The sequence below is a fragment of the Mytilus trossulus genome, chromosome 2 (genome assembly GCF_036588685.1).
Source record: "Mytilus trossulus isolate FHL-02 chromosome 2, PNRI_Mtr1.1.1.hap1, whole genome shotgun sequence".
In the NCBI taxonomy this organism is placed as follows: domain Eukaryota; kingdom Metazoa; phylum Mollusca; class Bivalvia; order Mytilida; family Mytilidae; genus Mytilus; species Mytilus trossulus.
In genome coordinates this window covers 86,166,468-86,190,244 of record NC_086374.1, presented here as the reverse complement: position 1 = coordinate 86,190,244, position 23,777 = coordinate 86,166,468, and the positions used below count along the sequence as shown (strand labels likewise).

The window sequence follows — 23,777 nt, the reverse complement described above, 5'->3', positions numbered from 1 at the left end:
TGACTAATGTATTGTAGTACTTCATACTTGTGTTTTTAAATACAGTCATTTAAACATAGTCTCTTAAATCTTGTCTTCATTCACATATTTTTATTGCAGGTTTCCCGTCATTTAACTAAATTATTTGATAGCATGTCAAAGTTAGAATTTGAGAAAGATGACAAAGGAAACGTTCTGAAGATGGCCGTAGGGATGTATAGTAAAGATGGAGAATATGTTACTCTGGATAAAACTTGTGATTTAAATGGACAGGTCAGAAACTTTAAAAGTTTATCCATTTAACACTGTACCAGTCTGTAGTAAGATCTTTGAATGTGATTAAATATAAATATATGTGTGCTGTTTCACGGTTATGAATAGGGTACTGTAAAAACTCATATTCTCCCAAAAAGCTGTAAAAACTTGGTTGAAAAGAACATTTTTAAGAAACATGTTTTGCTAGGATTTTAACAACTATTAATACTATAGTATAATTTGCTTCTTCTAAGTTGATTCGCAGGGACACATTTTTATTTGTCAGCCATACATAGAAAAATTGGTTTGCTTAAATATGACACTTAATATCTACATAGAACATATCCTGAATTATATCTTGGTGTAAAATTTACGAAAAATTGGTACCCCATGAACATTTATTGCTTTTTTTTATATTTGATTTGTACTATTTTGAATATCTTTGCTGACTCACACAAAAAATGTCCATCAATGTCCTCCCTGTTTTCTAGTTGACTTAACTTTTATTATATCTTGACCTTTCTTCCATCTTTGAAATTTCTGAAAAGTCTTGTCTTTTACAATTAAACAAAGAAAATTAAGAAATTGATAGATAGAAAAAATAAGAAAAAATAAGAAAAAAAATAATAGTTAACAACATATCAGTTTTTATTTTTGGCAAGAGCATGTTTAAATGAAGATCAATTCAATTTTCAGGTTGAAGCATGGTTAATGAGATTGTTGAATTCAATGTGTAGCACTATTATGTATGAAATGTGTGAATCTGTTTCATCATATGAGGAAAAACCAAGAGATCAGTGGCTATTTGACTTTCCAGCTCAAGTGGCATTATGTGGCACTCAAATCTGGTGGACAACAGAAGTTAACATATCATTTGCCAGGTTGGAAGAGGGATATGAAAATGCTTTGAAAGACTATAGCAAGAAACAGGTATAAAACTTTTAAATGTTTTGTTAATCCATACATGTGAACCTCTCGACGGGAGTACAAAACTCCCGTTTTCAGGGGTCTCCTCCCGTCCTCCCGTTCAGGAGAAAAAACTCCCGTGTATGAAATATTTCATGAATGAAAATTTTCAGCCGCCATATTTGATCATTTTTTACTACTGTACGGGTGTAATTGACACCTGTGTTAAATTTTACCTGTACATCAAAGAAGATGTATAATTAATTGGCTTCACTTGACAGCTTGGGTGTCAAACATACTGGTAATCAACAATGTTTACCTCTGGCTAACTGCCGTTGTGTTATAAAAACGATGTGTATTGGGAATATTGAAATACATTTTTGTTACTTCCCTTTGTTTTATCCTGTTTTCAGTTATTTTGCTTTTAAAAATGTAAATTGTAAAAAGACTATTAATGATTAATATTTTAATCTAATAATCATAAACGGATGTTGATTAAATGAATTTAAATGTTTTGGGACAAATAAAAAAATATAAACTTATAAATTATTTTAGCAATCTAGACCTCCTTTCAAGGATTAAATTGAAGTTTATATTCTAAATCTGTTTATCAAAAATGTGATTGGAATATACAATATGTAAATTTAGACTAATAAATTTCTAGTTAGTTTAATTGGGATTATAAAACCTTGGGTTTGAGAACTGTAGATGTTAGAATATATAAGATTTTATTGTGTAAGCTAGGAATAGCAAAACATTTTACAATGTTAAAGTCTTTTTAAGTTTTCTACAAATAAGACTTTCATAATCCTTACAGCAGATTTCAGTGAGTATGTAGCTAATGGCAATATCTTTGGTTAGCTTGCTTGTTAGCTGAACCGTGAAGTCATTGTTAGGTAAGGTATACTACCCTCCTTTTAAAGTAGCTTAGTCCTACAAAGAGATAGATTGTTTATCTGTTGGGCTAGTCTACTATTAAAGGAGGGTAGTTTACCTAACCTAACAATGACTTCACGGTTCAGCTAACAAGCAAGCTAACCAAAGATTTTGCCATTAGCTACATACTCACTGAAATCTGCTGTAAAAGCCATGCAGTACTACTGTTAGTGTTTGTTATTTTTTTAATTAATTTATGATGTTGCAAACAAACATGAAGAGCTTATTTCTTTCTTATTTGTCTATACATTTACCAATGATAAGGAGATGGAGACATGAATAAAAATCTATACAGATAAGATAGATACATGTAAATATAATGATTTATTTGCAAGCAGTGAACAATCATTTATCAAAAACAAAACAAAACTAATTCTTCTTAATATTTTATTTTATTCAAATAGAAAGGCAATAAGGGTACTTTAAACATATTACAATTTGTAGAAAAAACACAATTTCTACTTCATATGGTTACAATTACGACAAAATTTAAGTCGATAAAAAACCTCCTGATCTGAGTCCTAATCTCCTGACCAAAATTTCAAAATCTCCTGATCTGAGTTTCACAGTCCATCACATGTATGTTAATCCTTTTATAGATTAAATGAATGGTTTAAAAGTTTAACTGATTCTGATGATTGTAGATACCTTATTAACTTCAAAGATGAGTTATAACTGACAATGCCCATATGGTATCTTATTCATTTATCAATAAAACTAACATGTCTTTGTCAGAATTTCATTTTGTTTGTGTAATTTCAGAGACTGGATATTGGCTCTCATTGAAGCTTTATTAAATGAAACTCTAGCCAAATACAAACATATTAAAATTCCAAGATAGTGTGTTAAACATCAGATGAGACAGATCTCTTAGAAAGACAATCTGTCTGACTTGTAATATCATTAATTGCAATCTTGTTACTATTTCTTTCACATATTTGATACCTAGAAAAAAAAATGTTTGTTGCATAACAGTTCATACTGTCAGACAGATTTTGTTAACTCTGCAAATTAGATCTTTTTTGAAACCAACTTCTTCAGTCATTAGAATAATATACTTTGTTTTTCCAATTTGTATTATCCAGTATTTATGAACTTTAAATTATTTACACACAAACGTTGAGTTTTAAAACTATAATTGTATGTATTTCAATTGCAGATTGCGCAGTTAAACAATCTCATTACAATGTTGATTGGAAACCTGTCCCAAGGCGATCGTCAGAAAATTATGACCATCTGTACCATTGATGTACATGCTCGAGATGTTATAACAAAAATGATAGCCAACAAGGTGGACAGTTCACAATCATTTGCCTGGCTGTCACAATTACGTCATCGTTGGGATGACAATGAAAAAGATTGCTTTGCTAACATCTGTGATGCTCAGTTTAGATACTCCCATGAATATTTAGGAAACACTCCACGACTTGTGATCACACCATTGACGGATAGGTAAGATTCATTTTTGTAATGATTCATATTTGATCTGATTTTCAGTAATATAAGTGTACCTAAAATACAGGGAATCATATGAAAGGTGTAATTGACCAGGACAAGTGATACAATTGTTGTGCAAGTAAAAGCTGTACTTGTATGATGTGCAAGTAAAAAGTAAATGGATAAATGGAAAAGAACTGATTCAAGACTTGATTATTTCTAAGAAACAACAGCATATGCACTCTTTTTTTCTTTATATTTATAAATGCCCCCAAAAAATGTTTTGTTTAATTGCAGATGTTACATCACATTAACACAATCCCTTCATTTGGTAATGAGTGGAGCCCCTGCAGGTCCTGCGGGTACTGGTAAAACTGAAACCACAAAAGATTTAGGGAGAGCTCTTGGTATAATGGTTTATGTCTTCAACTGCTCAGAACAAATGGACTACAAGGTAATGTGAAGATAACAATATAAACCCTTTTCATCTGTCAGTCTGTCAGAATAAGATTACATTAATTGATATTTAATTGACATAAACAAGCATTTAAATGATGACTGTTCTCAAATTTCATTGCACAACAAGTATTTATGTATGCAGTTTTGTCCTATAATCATAACACACATTTTTGTCGAGCCTGCAACTTTTGTTGCAGAAAGCTCGACATAGGGATAGTGATCCAGCGGCGGCGGTGTTAGCTCACTTCTTAAAAGCTTTATATTTTAGAAGGTAGAAGACCTGGATGCTTCATACTTTGTATATAGATGCCTCATGATACAAACTTTCCGTCAGTCACATGTCCAATGTCCTTGACCTCATTTTCATGGTTCAGTGACTACTTGAAAAAAAAAGTTCAGATTTTTTGTAATGTTAAACTCTCTCTTATTATAAGTAATAGGATAACTATATTCTGTATGTGCGTACCTTGCAAGGTCCTCATGCCTGTCCGACTGTTTTTCACTTGACCTCATTTCATGGATCAGTGAACAAGGTTAAGTTTTCGTGGTCAAGTCCATATCTCATATACTCAGATAAGCAAAAGGTCTAGTATAATCGATGTATGGAAGAACTGTAAGGTGTACATGTCCAACTGGCAGATGTCATCTGACCTTGACCTCATTTTCATGGTTCAGTGGTTATAGTTAAGTTTTTGTGTTTTGGTCTGTTTTTCATATACTATATGCAATAGATCTACTATAATTGGTGTATGGAATGATTGTAAGGTGTACATGTCTAACAGGTGTCATCTGACCTTGACCTCATTTTCATGGTTCAGTGGTCAAAGTTCAGTTTTTTAGTTTTGGTCTATTTTTATACCCCCGCTTTCAAAAAAGGGGGGTATACTGTTTTATTATAGTCAGTCAGTCAGTCCGTCCCATGAATCTTTCGTCACATTTTTCTCAGGAACTACATATCCACCCTTTCTGTAATTTGGTATCAACATTTGTATATGTCAGCCATACTGTGTGATGCGTTTTCAGATTCATCATTCATCGACTTCCTGTTTACCGAATACTTGTATGATTTTACACATGATAGCCAAGTTGAAAATTTTTGTCACATTTTTCTCAGGAACTACTATACAAGGATTTCTGAAATTTGGTTTCAGGATTAATATAAGTCAGCTATACCGTGTGATGCATTTTCAGATTCATCACTCGACAACTTCCTGTTTACCGAACACTTGCATATTTTTACACTATTTATATTATCCACTTGCGGCGGGGGTATCATCAGTGAGCAGTAGCTCGAAGTTTCACTTGTTCTAATACTTTATGCATTGGGTCAACTATATTTGGTGTATGGAAATATTTAATGATCTATTTGTCGGTTACGCAGGTTTTATTTGACCTCATTTTCACGGTCCATTGCTAAGTTTTCAATGTTTGTGTTTTGGTCTGTTTTTCTTTATTTATAAGCAATAAGTCAACAATATTTGTTGTATTGAAGAATTGTTAGCTGTACATGTCTGTCTGGCATGGTTCATCTGTCCTTGACCTCATTTTCATGGTTCATTGATCAATGTTTCATTTTCTTGGTTAATGTTGAGTTTATGTGACAGTTGTAATAAAGCTTTATATTTAGGTCTATCAAGGATTAGTAAAGAAGGCGAGACATTTCAGTGTGTGCACTCTTGTTGTAATTCCCAAGATCTTTGATGACAGATGTAGGATAGCAATAAAATATATTTATTCATTAATAACCCTTAATGATTTGGGATCAACTTTACTTTCACCCCAAAATTTGAACTATCCCTTACAATAGTCTACTGTAAATCTGTAATATTTGTCCCTAGCACTGACCAGTGGCGGATCCAGGAATTTTCATAAGTGGGGGCCCACTGACTGATCTAAGAGGGGGCCCGCTCCAGTCACGCTTCAGTGATTCCCTATATAAGCAACCAAAACTTTTCCCAAAAAGGGGGGGCCTGGGTAGATTGTCAATTATTAGCATTTAAGTTGCCTAATATTTTGTGCAATATTGCATAATATTCTACATGGGAAGGAAGTGACGATGCCTCTAAATGCTCCAAAGATGATCACTCAAACCTAAGTTTTTGAGGGAAATGCAACTTACTAGAAAGTTTTTTTTATTGTTACTCGTAACTAATTTGTTTGTTTAAATAAACTCTTTGTAATTTGCTTGTAGGAGGTATATAAGGAGTATCATTTGAATGAATATTTAACCTTGGTTTTTTAAATGGAAATTTTCACATCATTTTCAAAATTGCATATGTATTTTCAGTCTGTTGGTAACATATACAAAGGTTTGGCCCAGTCTGGTGCTTGGGGATGTTTTGATGAGTTTAACCGTATTGCAGTAGAAGTCCTGTCTGTCATTGCTGTTCAGGTGAAGAGTATCCAGGATGCTATCAAAGAAAAGAAACTTAGATTTAACTTCCAAGGAGAGAACATTAGTATTAAATGGACTGTTGGGCTGTTCATAACCATGAACCCAGGTTATGCTGGAAGAACAGAACTTCCAGAAAACTTGAAAGCCTTGTTCAGACCTTGTGCCATGTGTGTTCCTGACTTTGAACTGATCTGTGAAATCATGTTGGTAGCAGAAGGTTTTCTGGAAGCTAGACTTTTAGCCAGAAAGTTCATCACATTGTACAGTTTATGTAAAGAACTGTTGTCTAAACAAGACCATTATGATTGGGGATTAAGGGCTATTAAATCTGTCTTGGTAGTCGCTGGTTCATTGAAAAGAGGAGATCCTGGCAGACCAGAAGATCAGGTATCTATTTGAAATTCAAAACTGTCCATGTCTTCAACCTTTGCAGGATTTCTATATCATAAATGTCCGTCCATTACATTTTGTGACTTTACTACATAGTACAAGAGAATTTGATATTTAAATAAAATAACTCAAATTTCAATATTGTTAAAGACTTTAATTATTTATGGGTATATTTCTCTGGGAGTTTTTAACTGGTACACATCATCATGTTCATTTGGAAGAAAAGGCTTTGAACGCAATGTACAATGTCTAACGAAAAAGGAAGAAAACATAATCTCTAATAGCGGTCAACTTGAACTTTTTGACAAAGTTGTTAAACCATTTCTTTTATATGTTAAATATGGGGATATATAAACATTGACATCCTGGAAAAAGTTCATATATAACATAGTTAGGTGTAGTGGATTTTAAATAGAGGAGTTTACAATATTATATATGGGGAACTTGGCCGATACCCTCTCAACATTGATATCAAAATTAGAATGATGTCATATTGGATAAGAATATTAAAAGGCAATCAAGAAAAACTATGCTGCATTTTGTTTAATCTAGTGCTGAAATTAGAAAGTGATTCCACTTTAAGATCTGCATGGCTCAATCATATTTACAACATTTTTAATGAATGTGGTCTTTATTTCATATGGACTTTTACAATTATAATTGGCAAATCATACGCTTTGAAAAAGTCTCCAAAATCAGTTTATTCAAAATTGGAGTTAAAATGTTAATAAAAATCCCAACACAGTAAATATTTGCATTTATACAGAAAGTTTGATTATTTTGCCACAGTACCTTATATTCCATTTTACAGGTGTTAATGAGAGCACTTAGAGATTTCAACATTCCAAAGATTGTCACTGATGATGTACCTATCTTCATGGGTCTGATTGGAGACTTGTTTCCAGCTCTCAATGTGCCAAGAAAAAGAGATCCGGAATTTGAGAAAGAAATCCGTAAAGCTATTACTGATCAGAAGTTACAGCCTGAAGAGAACTTCATCCTCAAGGTTCGTATTAATTAAGTTTATACAGAGATTCTAGCCAAAGTAGCATGATTTTACTGATTATACCATATATGCAGAAACTAAATGAGAATTGCATACAAACGGAATATCACAATTTACAACCAACCCAACCAACCCATAAGGAAAGAAAAATCGCAATGTACACTAAGAAAAACATTCCTTAAAATTTTCAGATAAAATGTGAAAATCAAATAAATCTCAACAAGCCAAAAAAAAAAAAAAAAAAAAAAAAGTAACTCCTTATTGAAATATGAGATAAAATATTGTGTTATTATAAGAACTTAATCAAACCATGCACAATATGTAACATAACTACTTCCATTTGACCTGATATTATTGATATAATTGCAAATATTTTATTTTGATTAGGTGGTACAACTGCAGGAATTATTTGAGGTCCGCCATTCTGTGTTTGACTTAGGAGCAGCAGGTGTTGGAAAGAGTAAAGTTTGGGGATCGTTGTTTAAAACTTACAGAAATCAGGGGAAGAAACCAACAGCTTTAGATCTGGACCCAAAATCTGTGACAAATGATGAACTGTTTGGTATTATTAACCCAGCTACTAGGGAATGGAAAGATGGTATGTTTTTGGAGTTTGTTTCATAAATTTTACTTTTCTTTCTTTAAAAGTGTAGTTATAATGGATAAAATTAATGAGATCTATAAAAATGACAAATAAAGCCTTGTAACAGACACAGAAATGGTATCATTGGTTTTTACATGTTTAAGTTTTTTTTTAAAATGTAACTTATTGGGAAACGTGTCATGTATCCTTTATTTTTAGGTTTATTTTCTGTGCTTATGAGAGATCTTGCTAACATGCCATCCGACAATCCTAAGTGGATTGTTCTTGATGGAGACATTGATCCAATGTGGATTGAATCACTCAATACAGTAATGGATGACAACAAAATATTGACCTTAGCCAGTAATGAAAGAATTACATTGACTCCAAGCATGAGACTTCTATTTGAGATAAGTCACTTAAAGACTGCAACACCAGCCACTGTATCAAGGGCAGGAATCTTGTTTATCAATGCAGCTGATGTTGGCTGGAATCCGTAAGTAGTGTAGTTAGAAGTACTACCATTAAACTTAAGCAAGTTATAACATTCCTTTATTTGTTTTGATTGCCTGAACTCAAAATAAAAGAGCAATATATAAGGTCATCTATTTTGTCCCTTGATTTTGTAATCAACATATATTTAGTCTATCAAATAGCATCATTCAGATGCAATGCCACATCCTGATACTGGGTCAATGATAGAAAATAATGTGTTTGAATTTTGACTAAAAATTTTCTGCCTTTAAAGTTTTTTTTCAATCAATTGAAAAGTGCTGCTCTGAAAAATATCTGAAAAATATTGCTGGTCACAAGAGATATTGACATGAGTCAACAACATTGCATTGTTGTCATTTTATTCAGACTGAGATCTTGTTTTCATGGGTATCTGCTAATAATAAACCAACATTATATTATAAGAATGTATTGAGAGTGGCATTAAGTGCCAACAGGAATACCAATACTGAGATCTATGTCACAGTACAGGTGTATGTCTGGTTAATCATCAACTAAGCATTTTATTAATTGTTATTTTAGGGACGACATCAAAAGATCGATGTAGGATAAAAAACTTAAATCAAATTGTTTGGGGGTGGGGGGTCAACATTGCTGCAAGTTTTGTTAATCCAAAATCGTTTTTACATATATTCCTATTGGTCAATCAATTTTCCCAAATTAAGTTTAGAGGGGGATGTGGGGGTCAGTGAAAAAACTATGTGAATTAAGTTTTTTATCCTACATTGAACTTTTGATGTTGTCCCTTAGTATGTAAATAGTAAATAATATTGAATATACTGTTCATTTAATCAATTCTCATTTGTATAAACAATAATTAGGTATGTTCAAAGCTGGACTGATACAAGAGAGGTCCAGTCAGAGAGAGCTAACCTGACTATCTTGTTTGACAAATATGTACCAACTTGCCTGGATACCCTTCGTGTGAGATTTAAGAAGGTGACACCAGTACCAGAGATCAGCCAGGTTCAGATGCTTTGTTACCTGTTGGAAGTTCTACTGACACCAGAGAACACACCACCAGACTGCCATAAAGAATTGTATGAGCTGTATTTCGTGTTTGCTTGTGTATGGGCATTTGGAAGTGTCATGTTCCAGGATCAGGTAACTCAAAGACAGTAATTAAATAAAGAGAAAAGGATATTATTATTTATAGGAATACATTATAACATATCCTTATTTATTAATGAAAACAAAGCAAGAATGATGGCTATAAATGCCTAAGATGGTGAGGTCTAGATTATTTTTAATATTCCATCTGTTGATTGTTTACCCGGAAAATGTGTGCCTTCCTTTGGTAAATAAAGTTTTAAAAAAGAATGCCAAAATGACTGATGCATTTCTTTTCATTACTTCCATAACATTTTTATTATCTATCTTTTGGTCAGTACTGTTGTTATGATGATTCTTTCTGATAATAGCTATAAACTTTTTTACAGCTTGTTGACTATAGGATAGAATTCACTAAATGGTGGGTGACGGAGTTCAAACACATCAAGTTTCCTGGCCATGGAACTGTGTTTGATTATTATATAGATGCAGAAACACACAAATTTGAACCATGGACCAAAAAGGTCGTGAAGTTTGAATTAGATCCAGAATTGCCTTTACAGGTAATATATGATTACTGTTTATAAAAAAAAGTTACACAAGAGCCTTGTTTACCCTTTCTGTTGTGAAATAAGATAATTCATGCACAGAGCTAATTCTTGCAACTTTAACACAAAAGAGAGAAAATGACAAAAAACTACTTTTTCTGTGATGTAACTTTTTTCTGAAAACATACTTTAAACTAATTAGAGTCATCTTTTAAATTGTCAAAATTTTGAAACAAGTATTTTTTCAACAACAGAGTCTTAAGATCTATTGAAAAACGATTTAACCCTTTCCTCCGTGGATTTTTTTTTCTTTCATTCTTGATTTGCATAGGAATTTTTTAATTAAAAAAAATCATCGGGTTTAAAGTATAAATGCATTGTGAAAATGAATATTAATCAATGTAATTCAAATCATATATTCTCATGAATATCCTTTTCATATTGAATATAATTTTTTTAAGTCTGATGCAGACATTTTGTAGTCAAAGTGTTTCAACTGATGTACTTCACAGGCGTCATTATGAAGTAAAGGGGTGGAGTCAAAAAGCTTCATTATGGAGAAAAGGGTTAGCTAATATGCAATATTTTACTTTGACCAGGCTGCCTTGGTCCATACAGCAGAAACAACCAGAGTCAAGTATTTCCTAGATATGTTGATTGAGAAAAAGAGGCCAGTCATGCTTGTTGGAACAGCTGGTACAGGCAAGACAGTATTGATGCAGGCTAAACTATCAAGCTTGCCAGATGAATTTATGGTGGCTAATGTCCCTTTCAATTTCTATACAACCTCAGCTATGTTGCAAGGAATATTAGAAAAGCCTTTAGAGAAGAAAGCTGGTAGGAACTATGGTCCACCTGGAACAAGGAGATTGATCTATTTTGTAGATGATATGAATATGCCTGAGGTAAAGTTTCTTGTCATCAGATATTTGAAAAAAAAGATATATCGTCTTGCCTGGAACAAAAAAACAAAAAAGCACCAAAGACAAATTGTTAAAAGTTTGTGTTTCGGTCAGTTTCAGGTGAACCTCTTATGTATGGTTAATCTATGTTAAATGATATGTATTTGTTATTTTTATAAATATTGACACATATCATTTCCATGAAGATATTTGATTAACCTTAAGAAGATAGTTAACATAGAATTGAGAATGAAAACAGAAATATTTGTTTGTTATTAGGACTTCCTTTTAGACATACAGGGTACCCAGAACTGTAAACTTTTTAAATAGGGTAACCACCCATAAAGGCAAATTTTGAATTACATTTACTTTTCTACTGTACTTGACGATCACCTATATTTGAGATTTTAATAAAAAGTTCCTATTAGATATGAGATTTATAATTGACTGTATAATATTTGGTTGTTTTCAGGTTGATGTGTATTTTACTGTTCAGCCTCACACCTTGATAAGGCAACATATCGACCATGGTCATTGGTATGACAGAGCCAAGCTTACTTTAAAGGAAATTCATAACACACAGTATGTTGCTTGTATGAATCCTACAGCTGGTAGCTTTACAATAGATTCAAGGCTTCAGGTATAGCATATGTAATTGATATGTATCTTTAAGATATGATGAGATATTTTAATGAATTGTATGTTTATTGTTCACTGGTTTGATTCATATTTGAAAAAGTTGAAAACGTATCCTGATAGATTAACTAAACAAAATATAAAAGTTATGGCACCTATAGTTGTTTAGCAATAATTTAATTTTGAATGTGATTCTTCTGATTGGCTGTCAGTGTTTTGTCGATCAGCTCATAGACATTATTTGTCATGTGAATGTGATGTCATCAATGTTTTTAAAATTAAGTTATAAGGAATGACTGTAATATGTTTTCTGTCTATTTGAAATTACATAAAATATGTGGTGCACACTTTAAAATAACCTGTGTAGCGTGTTATTCAGTGTGCACCACATTTTTTATGTTGATTTTTTATTTTTCTCTTATAAAAACCATTCAAAATAATCTATTTTTTTTTGCTTATATTGACCTTTCAAAATAGGATATTATTCACAGAACTATTTTCTTTACATGTGTATTACATTTAAGATCATTAGAAAACCCGAAAATTTGTTTTTTATTGTAGAGACATTTTTGTGTATTTTCCGTCAACTTTCCAAATGTTGAAGCTCTACAAACCATCTACACCAGTATTCTGTCTCAACATCTGAATATCAGTGGATTCCCAGCAGCTGTTCAGAAATACTCAACTGTGTTGGTTAATGGAGCATTGGCACTTCATGCAAAAGTTTCTACAACTTTCTTACCGACAGCCATCAAATTTCACTATGTCTTCAATCTTAGAGACCTTTCTAATATATTTCAAGTGAGTACACAAAAACAAAATTAGTTCATAGATCAATGTGTTTAGTAGAAAATAAGGAAATGTGGAATGATTGCCAAGAGTCAACCCTCCAACAGAGTTTAAATGCAGCTGATTTAAACAAACATTAGTCAATCTCTAGCCTTCAACATAGTGATGTACCCATAACTGTATAGTCTGCTTTAAAAGATAAAATCAAAGGCCTGTATGAATTTTGTCAACTATAATTGAAGGGGGGAAATGACAGACAGCAACGTAAGTCAACTGCTGAAATACAGTGTTGTGTATTTAAGACAGGCACAATGTTTGCATGTTAATACCAGATTAACTGAAACATGACTTGCACTGTTCATCCCTATGCTGCTCTTATTGACATTATTAAAATATCTAAATGTTACAATTTTTATCTTTTTTAAATGAAAATTGCACTCTCTTATACAAGCAATATAAATTTCTATTGTGACTGGTTATGTACAGTTTTCAGAATTTGGCATCCTACTTTATTCAACAAATTCAAAGGAGTGTTATTTCCTTTTATGTCACAGAATATACTTCTTCTGACTTCTGTTAAAATACTCTATTTGGTATTCTCTGGAATTGGAATTACTGAAGGAACAAATATGCATAATAGGAAATACGAAAGGAAAAACTGCATATTTGGTTAATTTCTTGAAAGTGATAGGATTTTATGAAAAAGAACCTCCTAAATATGTAGGTATAATCTACTTGTCCTTACAGTGTTCTTATTCAGATGGTAGATAAAGTAATGAATTATGCCTACTACCATCATTAATTTCCATATTAAAAAAAAATGAAATATAATCCTATAATGACTTTTAACTTCTATTATTTTTCAGGGTTTGTTGTTTGCTATGCCAGATTGTGCCAAGACAAATATTGATCTGATTCGTCTGTGGATGCATGAAGCAGGACGTGTCTACGGTGATAAGCTTGCAGATGAAAATGATATTGAAATATTTGACAAACTCATTAAAGACATCTGTAAAAGATCTTTTGAGGTATAGTATTGTTGCTAAAATGTAAAATTACTAAGGTATCACTTTTGTTGACAGTATCAACATTCATCAACAAATGCTTAAATATAGATTTATGCCTGAGAAATTAATACCTGTGTTTCCACTAACATTATCTGGAAAAAAGAAGTTTTTGATTGGTTTGTCAAACTGCTATATACCCAGTGTAATTTTTCTGATTAAACGGTTGGTTCAAATTTTCATTTTTTTTTATATTTTTGTCAATTGGTCAAAGTAAATACTTCGTCAAAATTTTAAGAAAATTAAACAAGCCAAATTAGTTTTAGTGAAGGTGTTAGGTACCACCTTAAAGATAAATTCTCAATTTGTAAAAATGTTACAAGTCTGAGTTAAAGGAAATTATAATTAAATTTTTTAGGATACAGTATAACAAACCAGGAGATCTTATTCTGAGTTAAACGAAATTATAATTTGTATATTTTTAGGACACTAACGAAGAGATCTTATTCAGGAAACCCAATATTTTCTGCCATTTTGCCACAGGAATTGGAGATCCAAAGTACATGCCCGTAGAAGGATGGCCAGAGTTAAATAAGTTATTAACAGAAGCTTTAGATAATTACAATGAACTAAATGCAATTATGAATCTGGTCATGTTTGAAGATGCAATGTCCCATGTATGTAAGATCAACAGAATTTTAGAATCTCCTCGAGGTAATGCTTTGTTGATAGGTGTTGGTGGCAGTGGAAAGCAAAGTTTATCCAGACTCGCAGCTTTTATAAGTAGTCTGGATGTGTTCCAGATTACACTTAGGAAAGGTTATAGTATTGCCGATCTTAAAGTGGATATAGCTCAGTTGTACATTAAAACAGGCTTGAAAAATGTTGGTATGATGTTCTTAATGACTGATGCTCAAGTTGCTGATGAGAAGTTTTTAGTATTAATTAACGACTTGCTGGCTTCTGGTGAGATTCCAGATCTGCTCCCAGATGATGAGATTGAGAATATTATCAATGGGATGAGGAATGAAGTACGAGCTACTGGAATGGAAGATTCAAAGGAAAACTGCTGGAAATTCTTCATTGATAAAGTCAGAAAAACTCTAAAGGTATTATTCAATTTGATAACAAGGAAATGATTAAAGAAAAAAAAAAAAAAAAAACCTAAATAAATAAAAATCATTGGAAATTTACCTGGTTATTGAATTATTATTTAGGAATATAATGATGGCTGGAGAGTTTGAATAAGTTTAGTCTACAAAAGATCCATAAGTTTAAATGAATTTTGATTTTTTTTTCATTGTTTCTTTATAATTACTGTATAGTTAATTTTGCTGTCTTTTTTAGGTGGTTTTATGTTTCTCCCCTGTTGGGTCAACATTGAGGGTGAGAAGTCGCAAGTTTCCAGCCGTGACAAATTGTACATGTATAGATTGGTTCCATGAATGGCCAGTAGAAGCTCTGAATTCTGTATCTCAAAGATTCTTACAGGAAGTAGAACTGCTTTCAGTATGTATATATGTATTCATAGATAAGACTTTTTTATGTTTTTCTCAGTACAAATATGATTTTCATTTATTTTTAAATTTTTTTAGCTCACCTGGCCCAAGTGAGCTTTTCCCATCACTTTGCGTCTGGCGTTGTTAACTTTTTTTTAAGCAGCAAGAATGTTCAGTAAGGTAAGATGTACAAACACATCACCATCACAAAACACAATTTTGTCATGAATCCATCTGCTTCCTATGTTTAATATTCACATAGACCAAGGTGAGAGGAGCCTCTAGTTTTTTTAATGTAGTTTGATAGGTGGAAAATATAGAAATGAATTGTACATGTGACTATTTCCCTACCTGGTACAAAAAGAAAATTGCATCCCATTTGTCATTGATTGGTATTTTTTCTCTCCCATAAAAAAGAAACATAATAAAAGGTCAAAATTTATAATAGATTTTAATGTGGCAAAAATGATTACTCAGATAGTTGGTGTGTCATTATTGAGATAAACAGAAAGGTAGAAGAAAACAAAATAATTTTTTTTGATTACAGTATATTTATGCAGCTTTTCCTCAAATAAAATGACATGTTCTTTTCCTCCTCAATGTTACAGCCGCAGTAATAAATGCATGGAAAATGGTAAAGATTTTAAAGATAATATAGTACTTAAAAAACTCATTTATTTAAACAAAAATTACATCAAACATTATGAAAATTGCTCAATATTTTTCAAAGAAGAGAAAAATATTACTGTAAAAACAAGGAAGCCAATACAAATCATGTTACCAAAGCCAAAAAAATCAGTTTACACTAGATAGCTGCGAAAATTATGTAGCCAAAGAAATAAATGCACTCTCAAGATTAACCCCACCTCAGCCTATCTTGAAAATTGCAAATGGCACAAGATATCCTTAAAACTTGTTACTAAACAAGAAATAGTAACAACCACAAAATGTCTTTTGAGGAAATATGCCACCAATTTTATTCTTACACTGAATACTCAAGCATTTAAAAAAGATAAAACTTTCAATTTTATATAATACTGTTCCATGATTTTATTTACATCAGACCAAGGGAATGCAACTTGGTAATGACAACACAGGATTGCTTCTATAAGTAATTATTAAAGTTGTTTCCAAAGTTTCTTCCTTAGGTACCATGTATGTTTTAATGCAAAAGCCCTAATAATTATATATGGTTATATGATAAATGGTAAACAGCTTAATAAGTATGTTTCTCCATTGAATGCTCATTGCATTTTATTTCTCTTTATTATTTTAGCCTGATATGAGAACTTCAATATCTAAGTTCATGGGTTTTGTACATAATTCTGTGAATGCGATGAGTCAGACTTACCTACAGAATGAAAGGAGATATAATTATACCACACCAAAAAGTTTCCTGGAACAGATTAAACTCTACCAAAATTTACTGAAGAAGAAAAATCTTGAATTACAAGCCAAGATTGTTAGGCTTGAAAATGGTTTAGAAAAGTTGAGGAGTACTGCCCAGCAAGTAAGTTGATACAGGATTTCTGAGATAATGGCTGTTTCAAAATGAAGGTTGAAAAGTATTCCAAGGCATATGCTTAGTCTTTCTTATGTGAGAATTTAGTAAATGAAATAAGACCACTTAATACATATTTTTTACTTGTTTCAATTTTGCTAGATATGTATGGTCAGGGTACATAAACCCTATGTTCATATGTTGTGCAGATGACACGTTACCGATCTAAACCATCCCTAACTTCCCAACATAATATGTGACTGAAATGCCCAAAATGAAGTAGGATCTAAGAAATTGACTATCTTCAATGTACCCTATTCAGCTTAACACATATTTAATATTTTAGTCATAAAACTCTCCAAAACAATATTGTATTTTAGATACAAACTGTTGTTGCTGATAAATGATGTCTTTTACTTTGTAAAGAATTCATAGCAGTGAGATGCTGTTCTGATACACTGTTAAAGGTCACCATGGTCTTGGTACATGAAATATACACTTTTAAGGGGTCCCTTTGTAATGGGCAAAAAAAAAGGAAATTCCATTTTAGAATTGTTCTCTGAGTAAAATAATTTTGTAGATCTTTGATTAAGTTTCTTAACCTGGCATATCTTTGGATAACATTTTTTTCAACAGTATTTTTATATTCATGTCTCTTTAGGTAGATGATTTAAAATCTAAATTGGCTTCACAAGAAGTAGAGCTTGCCCAGAAAAATGAAGATGCAAACAAACTGATTTCTGTGGTTGGTGCAGAAACGGAGAAGGTGTCTGCAGAAAAGGCTATTGCTGATGGCGAAGAAAAGAAGGTTTCAAAAATCAATGAAGAAGTGTCCAAAAAACAAACTGATTGTTTGGCTGACCTGTCCAAGGCTGAACCTGCTCTAGCTGCTGCCGTAGAGGCTCTTAATACTTTAAACAAGGTAAAATTAATGAATTGTTAGTATAATGTTTCACAAAGTCTGTTTTAAACTGACCTTTGTAGTCACAGAAAATGTGGTTTGACATTTCTATCATAACAATTTCAACATGGATATTTATTATACTCCCAATTTTTTAAAGCGGGGGTATAATAAATATCCATGTTGAAACTGTTATGATAGAAATGTTGTACCCAAAAATTAGGTTATACTGTTTTACTTTTTCTGTCTGTCCGTCTATCCGTGCCATGAATATTTTTCGTCGCATCTTTCTCAGGAACTACATTTCAGGGATTTCTGAAATTTGGTTTGAGGGTTTATAGAAATCTGCTACACCCTGTGATGCACTTTCAGATTTATCACTCAGCAACTTCCTGTTAACTGAACGCTTACATTATTTTACTCATGACGTCCAATTGGAAAATTTTCATCACATTCTTTTCAGGAACAGCATTCTGAATTCTGAAATTTGGTTTCAGTCACTGACAGCTACACTGTGTCATGCTTTTCAGATTCATCACTCAAAAATTTCCTGTTCACAGTAAAGAATTTTGGTGGGGATATCATCAGTAAGCAGTAACTCTCAGTTTCACTTGTTATGCCATCATCACAGGGGCATGTTAGTTTACAATGATAACTTTAAAAAAAATTATGCCATATGGGAGATTTTACCCAGATTTGCAAAGTTCATGAATTGTGAAATTCAGATCACATTAACTTGAAACTTGGTACATATGTACATTACAATGTGAACAATTTAATTAAAGTATATGGAAAATTGAAATTGTGTTCCAAATTTTATGTCGCAGTTTTCAGAGATTTTTCCATCAAAAAAGAAGGTACAATTAACTTTACTTCCATTATTTACATCTAATTTAGATAGTTATGGAGGAATGATTTTTTTGACAGGCCAATTTGACAGAATTGAAGTCTTTTGGATCTCCACCTGGTGCTGTAATTAATGTAGCATCAGCTTGCATGTGTTTGTTATTTACCAATGGGAAAATTCCAAAAGACAAAAGTTGGAAAGCAGCTAAAAGTTCTATTATGAACAAGGTAAGTTATCTTTAGTCTGCCAGTTTGAAGAATTTTGTTTCATTTGGCTTCAAAGCTGTTGTTAAAGGTAAATGTTGTAAAAGATTAATTTGCAAAAGTAAATAGTAGCACATATGCATAGCTTTATTCTTTGTGGCATGCTCTAGTAATTTTTTTATGCCCCTGCCATAGCATTAATTGTTACCATTGTCTGCCCTCTCCATTTGTATGTCCCCAAAATTGCCTCAACCAAATGTTATAAAATGTATACACAATGCTTATTACTTTAGCGGTTTGAAATTTGGTGGCATCAATTTTACAGTTGTTGAGTTATGCCCCGTTATAAACGTTAAAAATTGCCAAATCTGTTGTTTCCATTCTTTAACTTTAGTTTACCACAACCTAATGTTTTGAAACTTATACACAATGCTTATAATAATAAAATGGTATAAACTATGTGAAACCTGCATCTGTCTGTGGAAGTTGACTGGTGCGTATTTACATATGGATCATCTGTGGCCAATATACACATTCTCCATTTGTTTTATTTAGATACACTGTTGATTCATCATTGACATTATTAGTTGGACACCAATTTTGATGATTTAGTGGGTACAGGTGGACAACAAATTCAAATGTTCAACAAAGTACAAATTTTCTATAGGTTGGTATGCAGACTTTGAAAAAAAACACAAATCAAATATCCAAGAAAATGCTAGTTTCCCTCATCCATGAAAAATTAATATTCAGGTAAATAAATGAATCAACAGTATGATATCTTAAACCTTTCGTCGATGAGTCCCAGTTTACCGGGATTCACGTTTCAGACAGCTGACGATGAGTCCAGTTTTACAGGAATCGTAATACCTCTTTTATCTTTTATGTTTCCCGCTCATAACAGTGCAAACATGAGTTATCTTTCTTTGATGAATACTCAGATGGAAGTGTGTACATGGTGCTTCTGTTCGTTGAAAACTGTGTCAAAATCAGAGGAAATTTACGGAATTTACGAGAATTTGAAATGAAGTAACATTTTTTTTGAAAGAATACGGAAGAATAGAAGCCAAACTAGTATTCTTTTTTGACATAAAATGTCGTTTTATGTACTAAACACTTGGAATGGACATCTTTCAGTGTGAGGAATTTGTACAGCCTAAAAAAAAATTAAAAATTTTGCCGTTTTGGGTTAAAAAATTACGATTTGCAGAATTTTGAGAATTTCACCTAGATAATGCCAAAAATTTGAAGATTTGAATATTTTATGAAGAAAAAATTATCAAAACATGAACAAAACTGTGAAAATGGTGTTAGTGAATAAAATAAGTACACAAATAACTTCAAACAAGTTTTTATTGACATTTATTATGAAGATCTCCCACTTGAGTAATAGTAGTCAGGGAAGCCATCGCCTCAGAGTAGCTTCTGTCTAGGCAGTAATTGGTAAAAGGGTTCAAATAATATGTTCTATACAGTTTTTGGATTGATGACAGGAATTCCCTTTGATTTTGTGATTTTGCTCTTAGTGTGCCAGATTTTAAGAACTTTGTTAAAAAAGTGTATGTGCAGACCTGTAAATGATCTGATACATGTAAGGTAAATTGTTGTCCATAGATCCTCACTATTTCATACAATAATACAACAAAAAACAACCAACCTAGACTTGACGTCAAATGTTTCTTTAGAAATGTAAAAAAATCACCTAATTTTTATGCCCCATTTATGGGCATTATGGTTTCTTGTCTGTGCCTCTGTTCGTCAGTCTGTCCCACTTCAGAATAAAATTTTTGGTTGAGGTACCTTTTGATGAAAGTTGAATCTCCAAAAAACTTGAAACTTAGTAAACATTTTCCCTATGATATGATCTTCCTAATTGTAATTCCAAATTAGAGATTTTATCCCTTTTTCACAGTCCACTGAAAATAGAAAATGAGAGTGCCAATGGGGCATCCATGTACTGGGGACACATTCTTGTTTTTAGCTCACCTGGCCCAAAGGGCCAAGTGAGCTTTTCCCATCACTTTGCATCCGTCGTCCTGCGTCTGTTGTCCGTCGTCGTTAACTTTTACAAAAATCTTCTCCTCTGAAACTACTGCGCCAAATTAAACCAAACTTGGCCACAATTATCATTGGGGTATCTAGTTTGAAAAATGTGTCCGGTGACCCGGCCAACCATCCAAGATGGCCGCCATGGCTAAAAATAGAACATAGGGGTAAAATGCAGTTTTTGGCTTATAACTCAAAAACAAAAGCATTTAGAGCAAATCTGACATGGGGTAAATTTGTTTCACAGGTCAAGATCTATCTGCCCTGAAATTTTCAGATAAATTGGATAACCCTTTGTTGGGTTGCTGCCCCAGAATTAGTAATTTTAAGGAAATTTTGCTGTTTTTGGTTATTATCTTTAATATTATTATAGATAGAGATGAACTGTAAACAGCAATAATGTTCAGCAAAGTAAGATTTACAAATAAGTCAACATGACCAAAATGGTCAGTTGACCCCTTTAGGAGTTATTGCTCTTTATAGTCAATTTTTAACCATTTTTCCTAAATCTTAGTAATCTTTTACAAAAATCTTCTCCTCTGAAACCACTGGGCCAAATCAAACCAAACTAGACCACAATCATCTTTGGGGTATCTAGTTTGAAAAATGTGTCTGGTGACCCGGCCATCCAACCAAGATGGCCGCCATGGCTAAAAATAGAACATGGGGGTAAAATGCAGTTTTTGGCTTATAACTCAAAAACCAAAGCATTTAGAGCAAATTTGACAGGGATAAAATTGTAAAACAGGTCAAGATCTACCTGCCCTGAAATTTTCAGATGAATCATACAACCTGTTGTTAGGTTGCTGCCCCTGAATTAGTAATTTTAAGGAAATTTTGCTGTTTTTGGTTTTTATCCTGAATATTATTATAGATAGAGATAAACGGTAAACAGCAATAATGTTCAGCAAAGTAAGATTTACAAATAAGTCAACTTGACTGAAATGGTCAATTGACCCCCTAAGGAGTTATTGTCCTTTATAGTAAATTTTTAACAATTTTCATAAAATTTGTAAATTTATAGATAGAGATAATTTTAAGCAGCAAGAATGTTCAGTAAAGTTAGATATACAAACACATCACCATCACCAACACACAATATTGTCATGAATCCATCCTCTTCCTTTGTTTAATATTCACATAGACCAAGGTGAGCGACACTAAAGAGCCTCTAGTTATTGATTTCATCTGTTTTCTTTATTGTTAGTAGCTTTTGTTTTGTGTTAACTTACATGAAGCATGACTGTTTAAAAATCATTATATTTTTTTTTAAATTATTACAGATTGATGCTTTTCTGGATAACCTGATTAATTATGACAAAGATAACATTCACGAGAATTGTCTAAAAGCAGTTGATCCTTACCTGAAAGATCCTGAGTTTAATCCTGATTTTATAAGATCTAAGTCTGGTGCTGCTGCTGGTCTCTGCTCCTGGGTCATCAACATTGTAACTTATTATAATGTATATTGCACTGTAGAGCCTAAGCGTATGGCCCTTGCTCAAGCCAATGCCGAATTAAATGCTGCAAAGGAAAAACTTAAACATATTACAGCTAAAATCAATCAATTGGAGGCTGATCTTAAAAAGTTGACTGACGAGTTTGAGAAAGCAACAAATGAGAAACTAAGATGTCAACAAGAGGCTGAACTGACAGGCAAGACTATTGATTTAGCTAACAGATTAGTTGGAGGTCTAGCATCTGAAAATGTAAGATGGGCTGAATCTATAAGTGAATATAGAGAACAGGAGAAAACATTGCCAGGGGATGTTTTGTTGACTACAGCCTTTGTATCATACTTTGGATGTTTTACTAAACAGTACAGATTAGATTTAATGGATGGTCATTGGATCCCATTCTTAAACAGCTTAGAAATCCCAATACCTATCTCAGAAGGTCTGGACCCCCTAAGTCTTCTGACTGATGATGCACAGATAGCTACATGGAATAATGAAGGTCTACCTAGTGACAGAATGTCATCAGAAAATGCCACTATTCTATCCAACTGTGAACGTTGGCCTCTGATGATTGATCCTCAGCTTCAAGGAGCAAACTGGATCAAAACAAAGTATGGAGCAAACTTGAAAATTATACGTCTTGGTCAGAAAGGTTACCTAGATGCCTTAGAAAGAGCTGTTTCGTCAGGAGATGTTGTTTTTCTAGAAAATATTGGAGAAACTGTTGATCCTGTATTAGATCCTCTTATTGGTAGAAACACTATTAAAAAAGGACGAGCTATCAAAATGGGTGACAAGGAGGTTGAATATCATCCCGACTTTAAACTTGTCATTCAGACTAAACTTGCTAACCCACATTATCAACCAGAAATGCAAGCTCAGACAACACTTATTAATTTTACTGTTACCAAAGATGGATTAGAAGATCAGTTGTTAGCTGTTGTTGTTGGAAAGGAGAGACCTGATTTAGAGAAGCTGAAAGCTGATCTTACCAGACAACAGAACCAGTTTAAGATTACAATCAAAGAATTAGAAGATTCCTTACTGGCTCGTTTGTCAGCGGCTGAAGGCAACTTTCTTGGAGACTATGCTTTAGTGGAGAATTTAGAAACAACTAAGAGAACTGCAGCAGAAATTGAGATAAAGGCAGCTCAGGCTAAAAAGACTGAGGTAGAAATCAACACAGCTAGAGAACATTACAGACCAGCTGCTGCTAGAGCATCTCTTCTCTACTTCATACTTAATGATCTCAACAAAATACATCCCATGTACCAGTTCTCACTAAAGGTAATCTACCATACATACCCTGTACTAGTTCCCACTGATGGTATGAATTCTGTCCCATAAACCAGTTCTACTGCACAAGTTTTCATTATAAATAAAACATTTATGAATGTAGATTTATTTTTAAAAGAGAATTATACCCTTAGCTGGTTATCTTTTAACTTAATTTCCATTTATCAAATTATATAGAATCTTAGAGGTATCGACCCAGTGCTGTAAGAAAATGAAAACAAAAGGTTTAATAATTTAAT

General features: G+C 32.7%; 1 protein-coding gene across 2 annotated transcripts in view; it reads left to right on the top strand.

The window, feature by feature from the left end:
- The window catches only part of LOC134708221 (dynein beta chain, ciliary-like), a 63,250-nt gene that overhangs the window by 28,580 nt on the left and 10,893 nt on the right, over positions 1-23,777 (top strand). For both annotated transcript variants that reach the window (XR_010105818.1, XM_063568600.1), the window contains exons 22-41: positions 100-252; positions 931-1,164; positions 3,236-3,528; positions 3,811-3,967; positions 6,260-6,754; positions 7,569-7,763; positions 8,151-8,361; positions 8,566-8,842; positions 9,681-9,963; positions 10,299-10,472; positions 11,057-11,362; positions 11,832-11,999; positions 12,557-12,796; positions 13,651-13,812; positions 14,274-14,897; positions 15,136-15,297; positions 16,564-16,797; positions 17,450-17,710; positions 18,617-18,763; positions 22,069-23,529. Coding sequence is in view for 1 of the 2 variants with exons in the window: in XM_063568600.1 (XP_063424670.1) it covers positions 100-252; positions 931-1,164; positions 3,236-3,528; positions 3,811-3,967; positions 6,260-6,754; positions 7,569-7,763; positions 8,151-8,361; positions 8,566-8,842; positions 9,681-9,963; positions 10,299-10,472; positions 11,057-11,362; positions 11,832-11,999; positions 12,557-12,796; positions 13,651-13,812; positions 14,274-14,897; positions 15,136-15,297; positions 16,564-16,797; positions 17,450-17,710; positions 18,617-18,763; positions 22,069-23,529 (6,237 nt within the window). In the remaining variant the exon portion in view is untranslated. The remainder of the gene's footprint in view (positions 1-99; positions 253-930; positions 1,165-3,235; positions 3,529-3,810; positions 3,968-6,259; positions 6,755-7,568; positions 7,764-8,150; positions 8,362-8,565; positions 8,843-9,680; positions 9,964-10,298; positions 10,473-11,056; positions 11,363-11,831; positions 12,000-12,556; positions 12,797-13,650; positions 13,813-14,273; positions 14,898-15,135; positions 15,298-16,563; positions 16,798-17,449; positions 17,711-18,616; positions 18,764-22,068; positions 23,530-23,777) is intronic.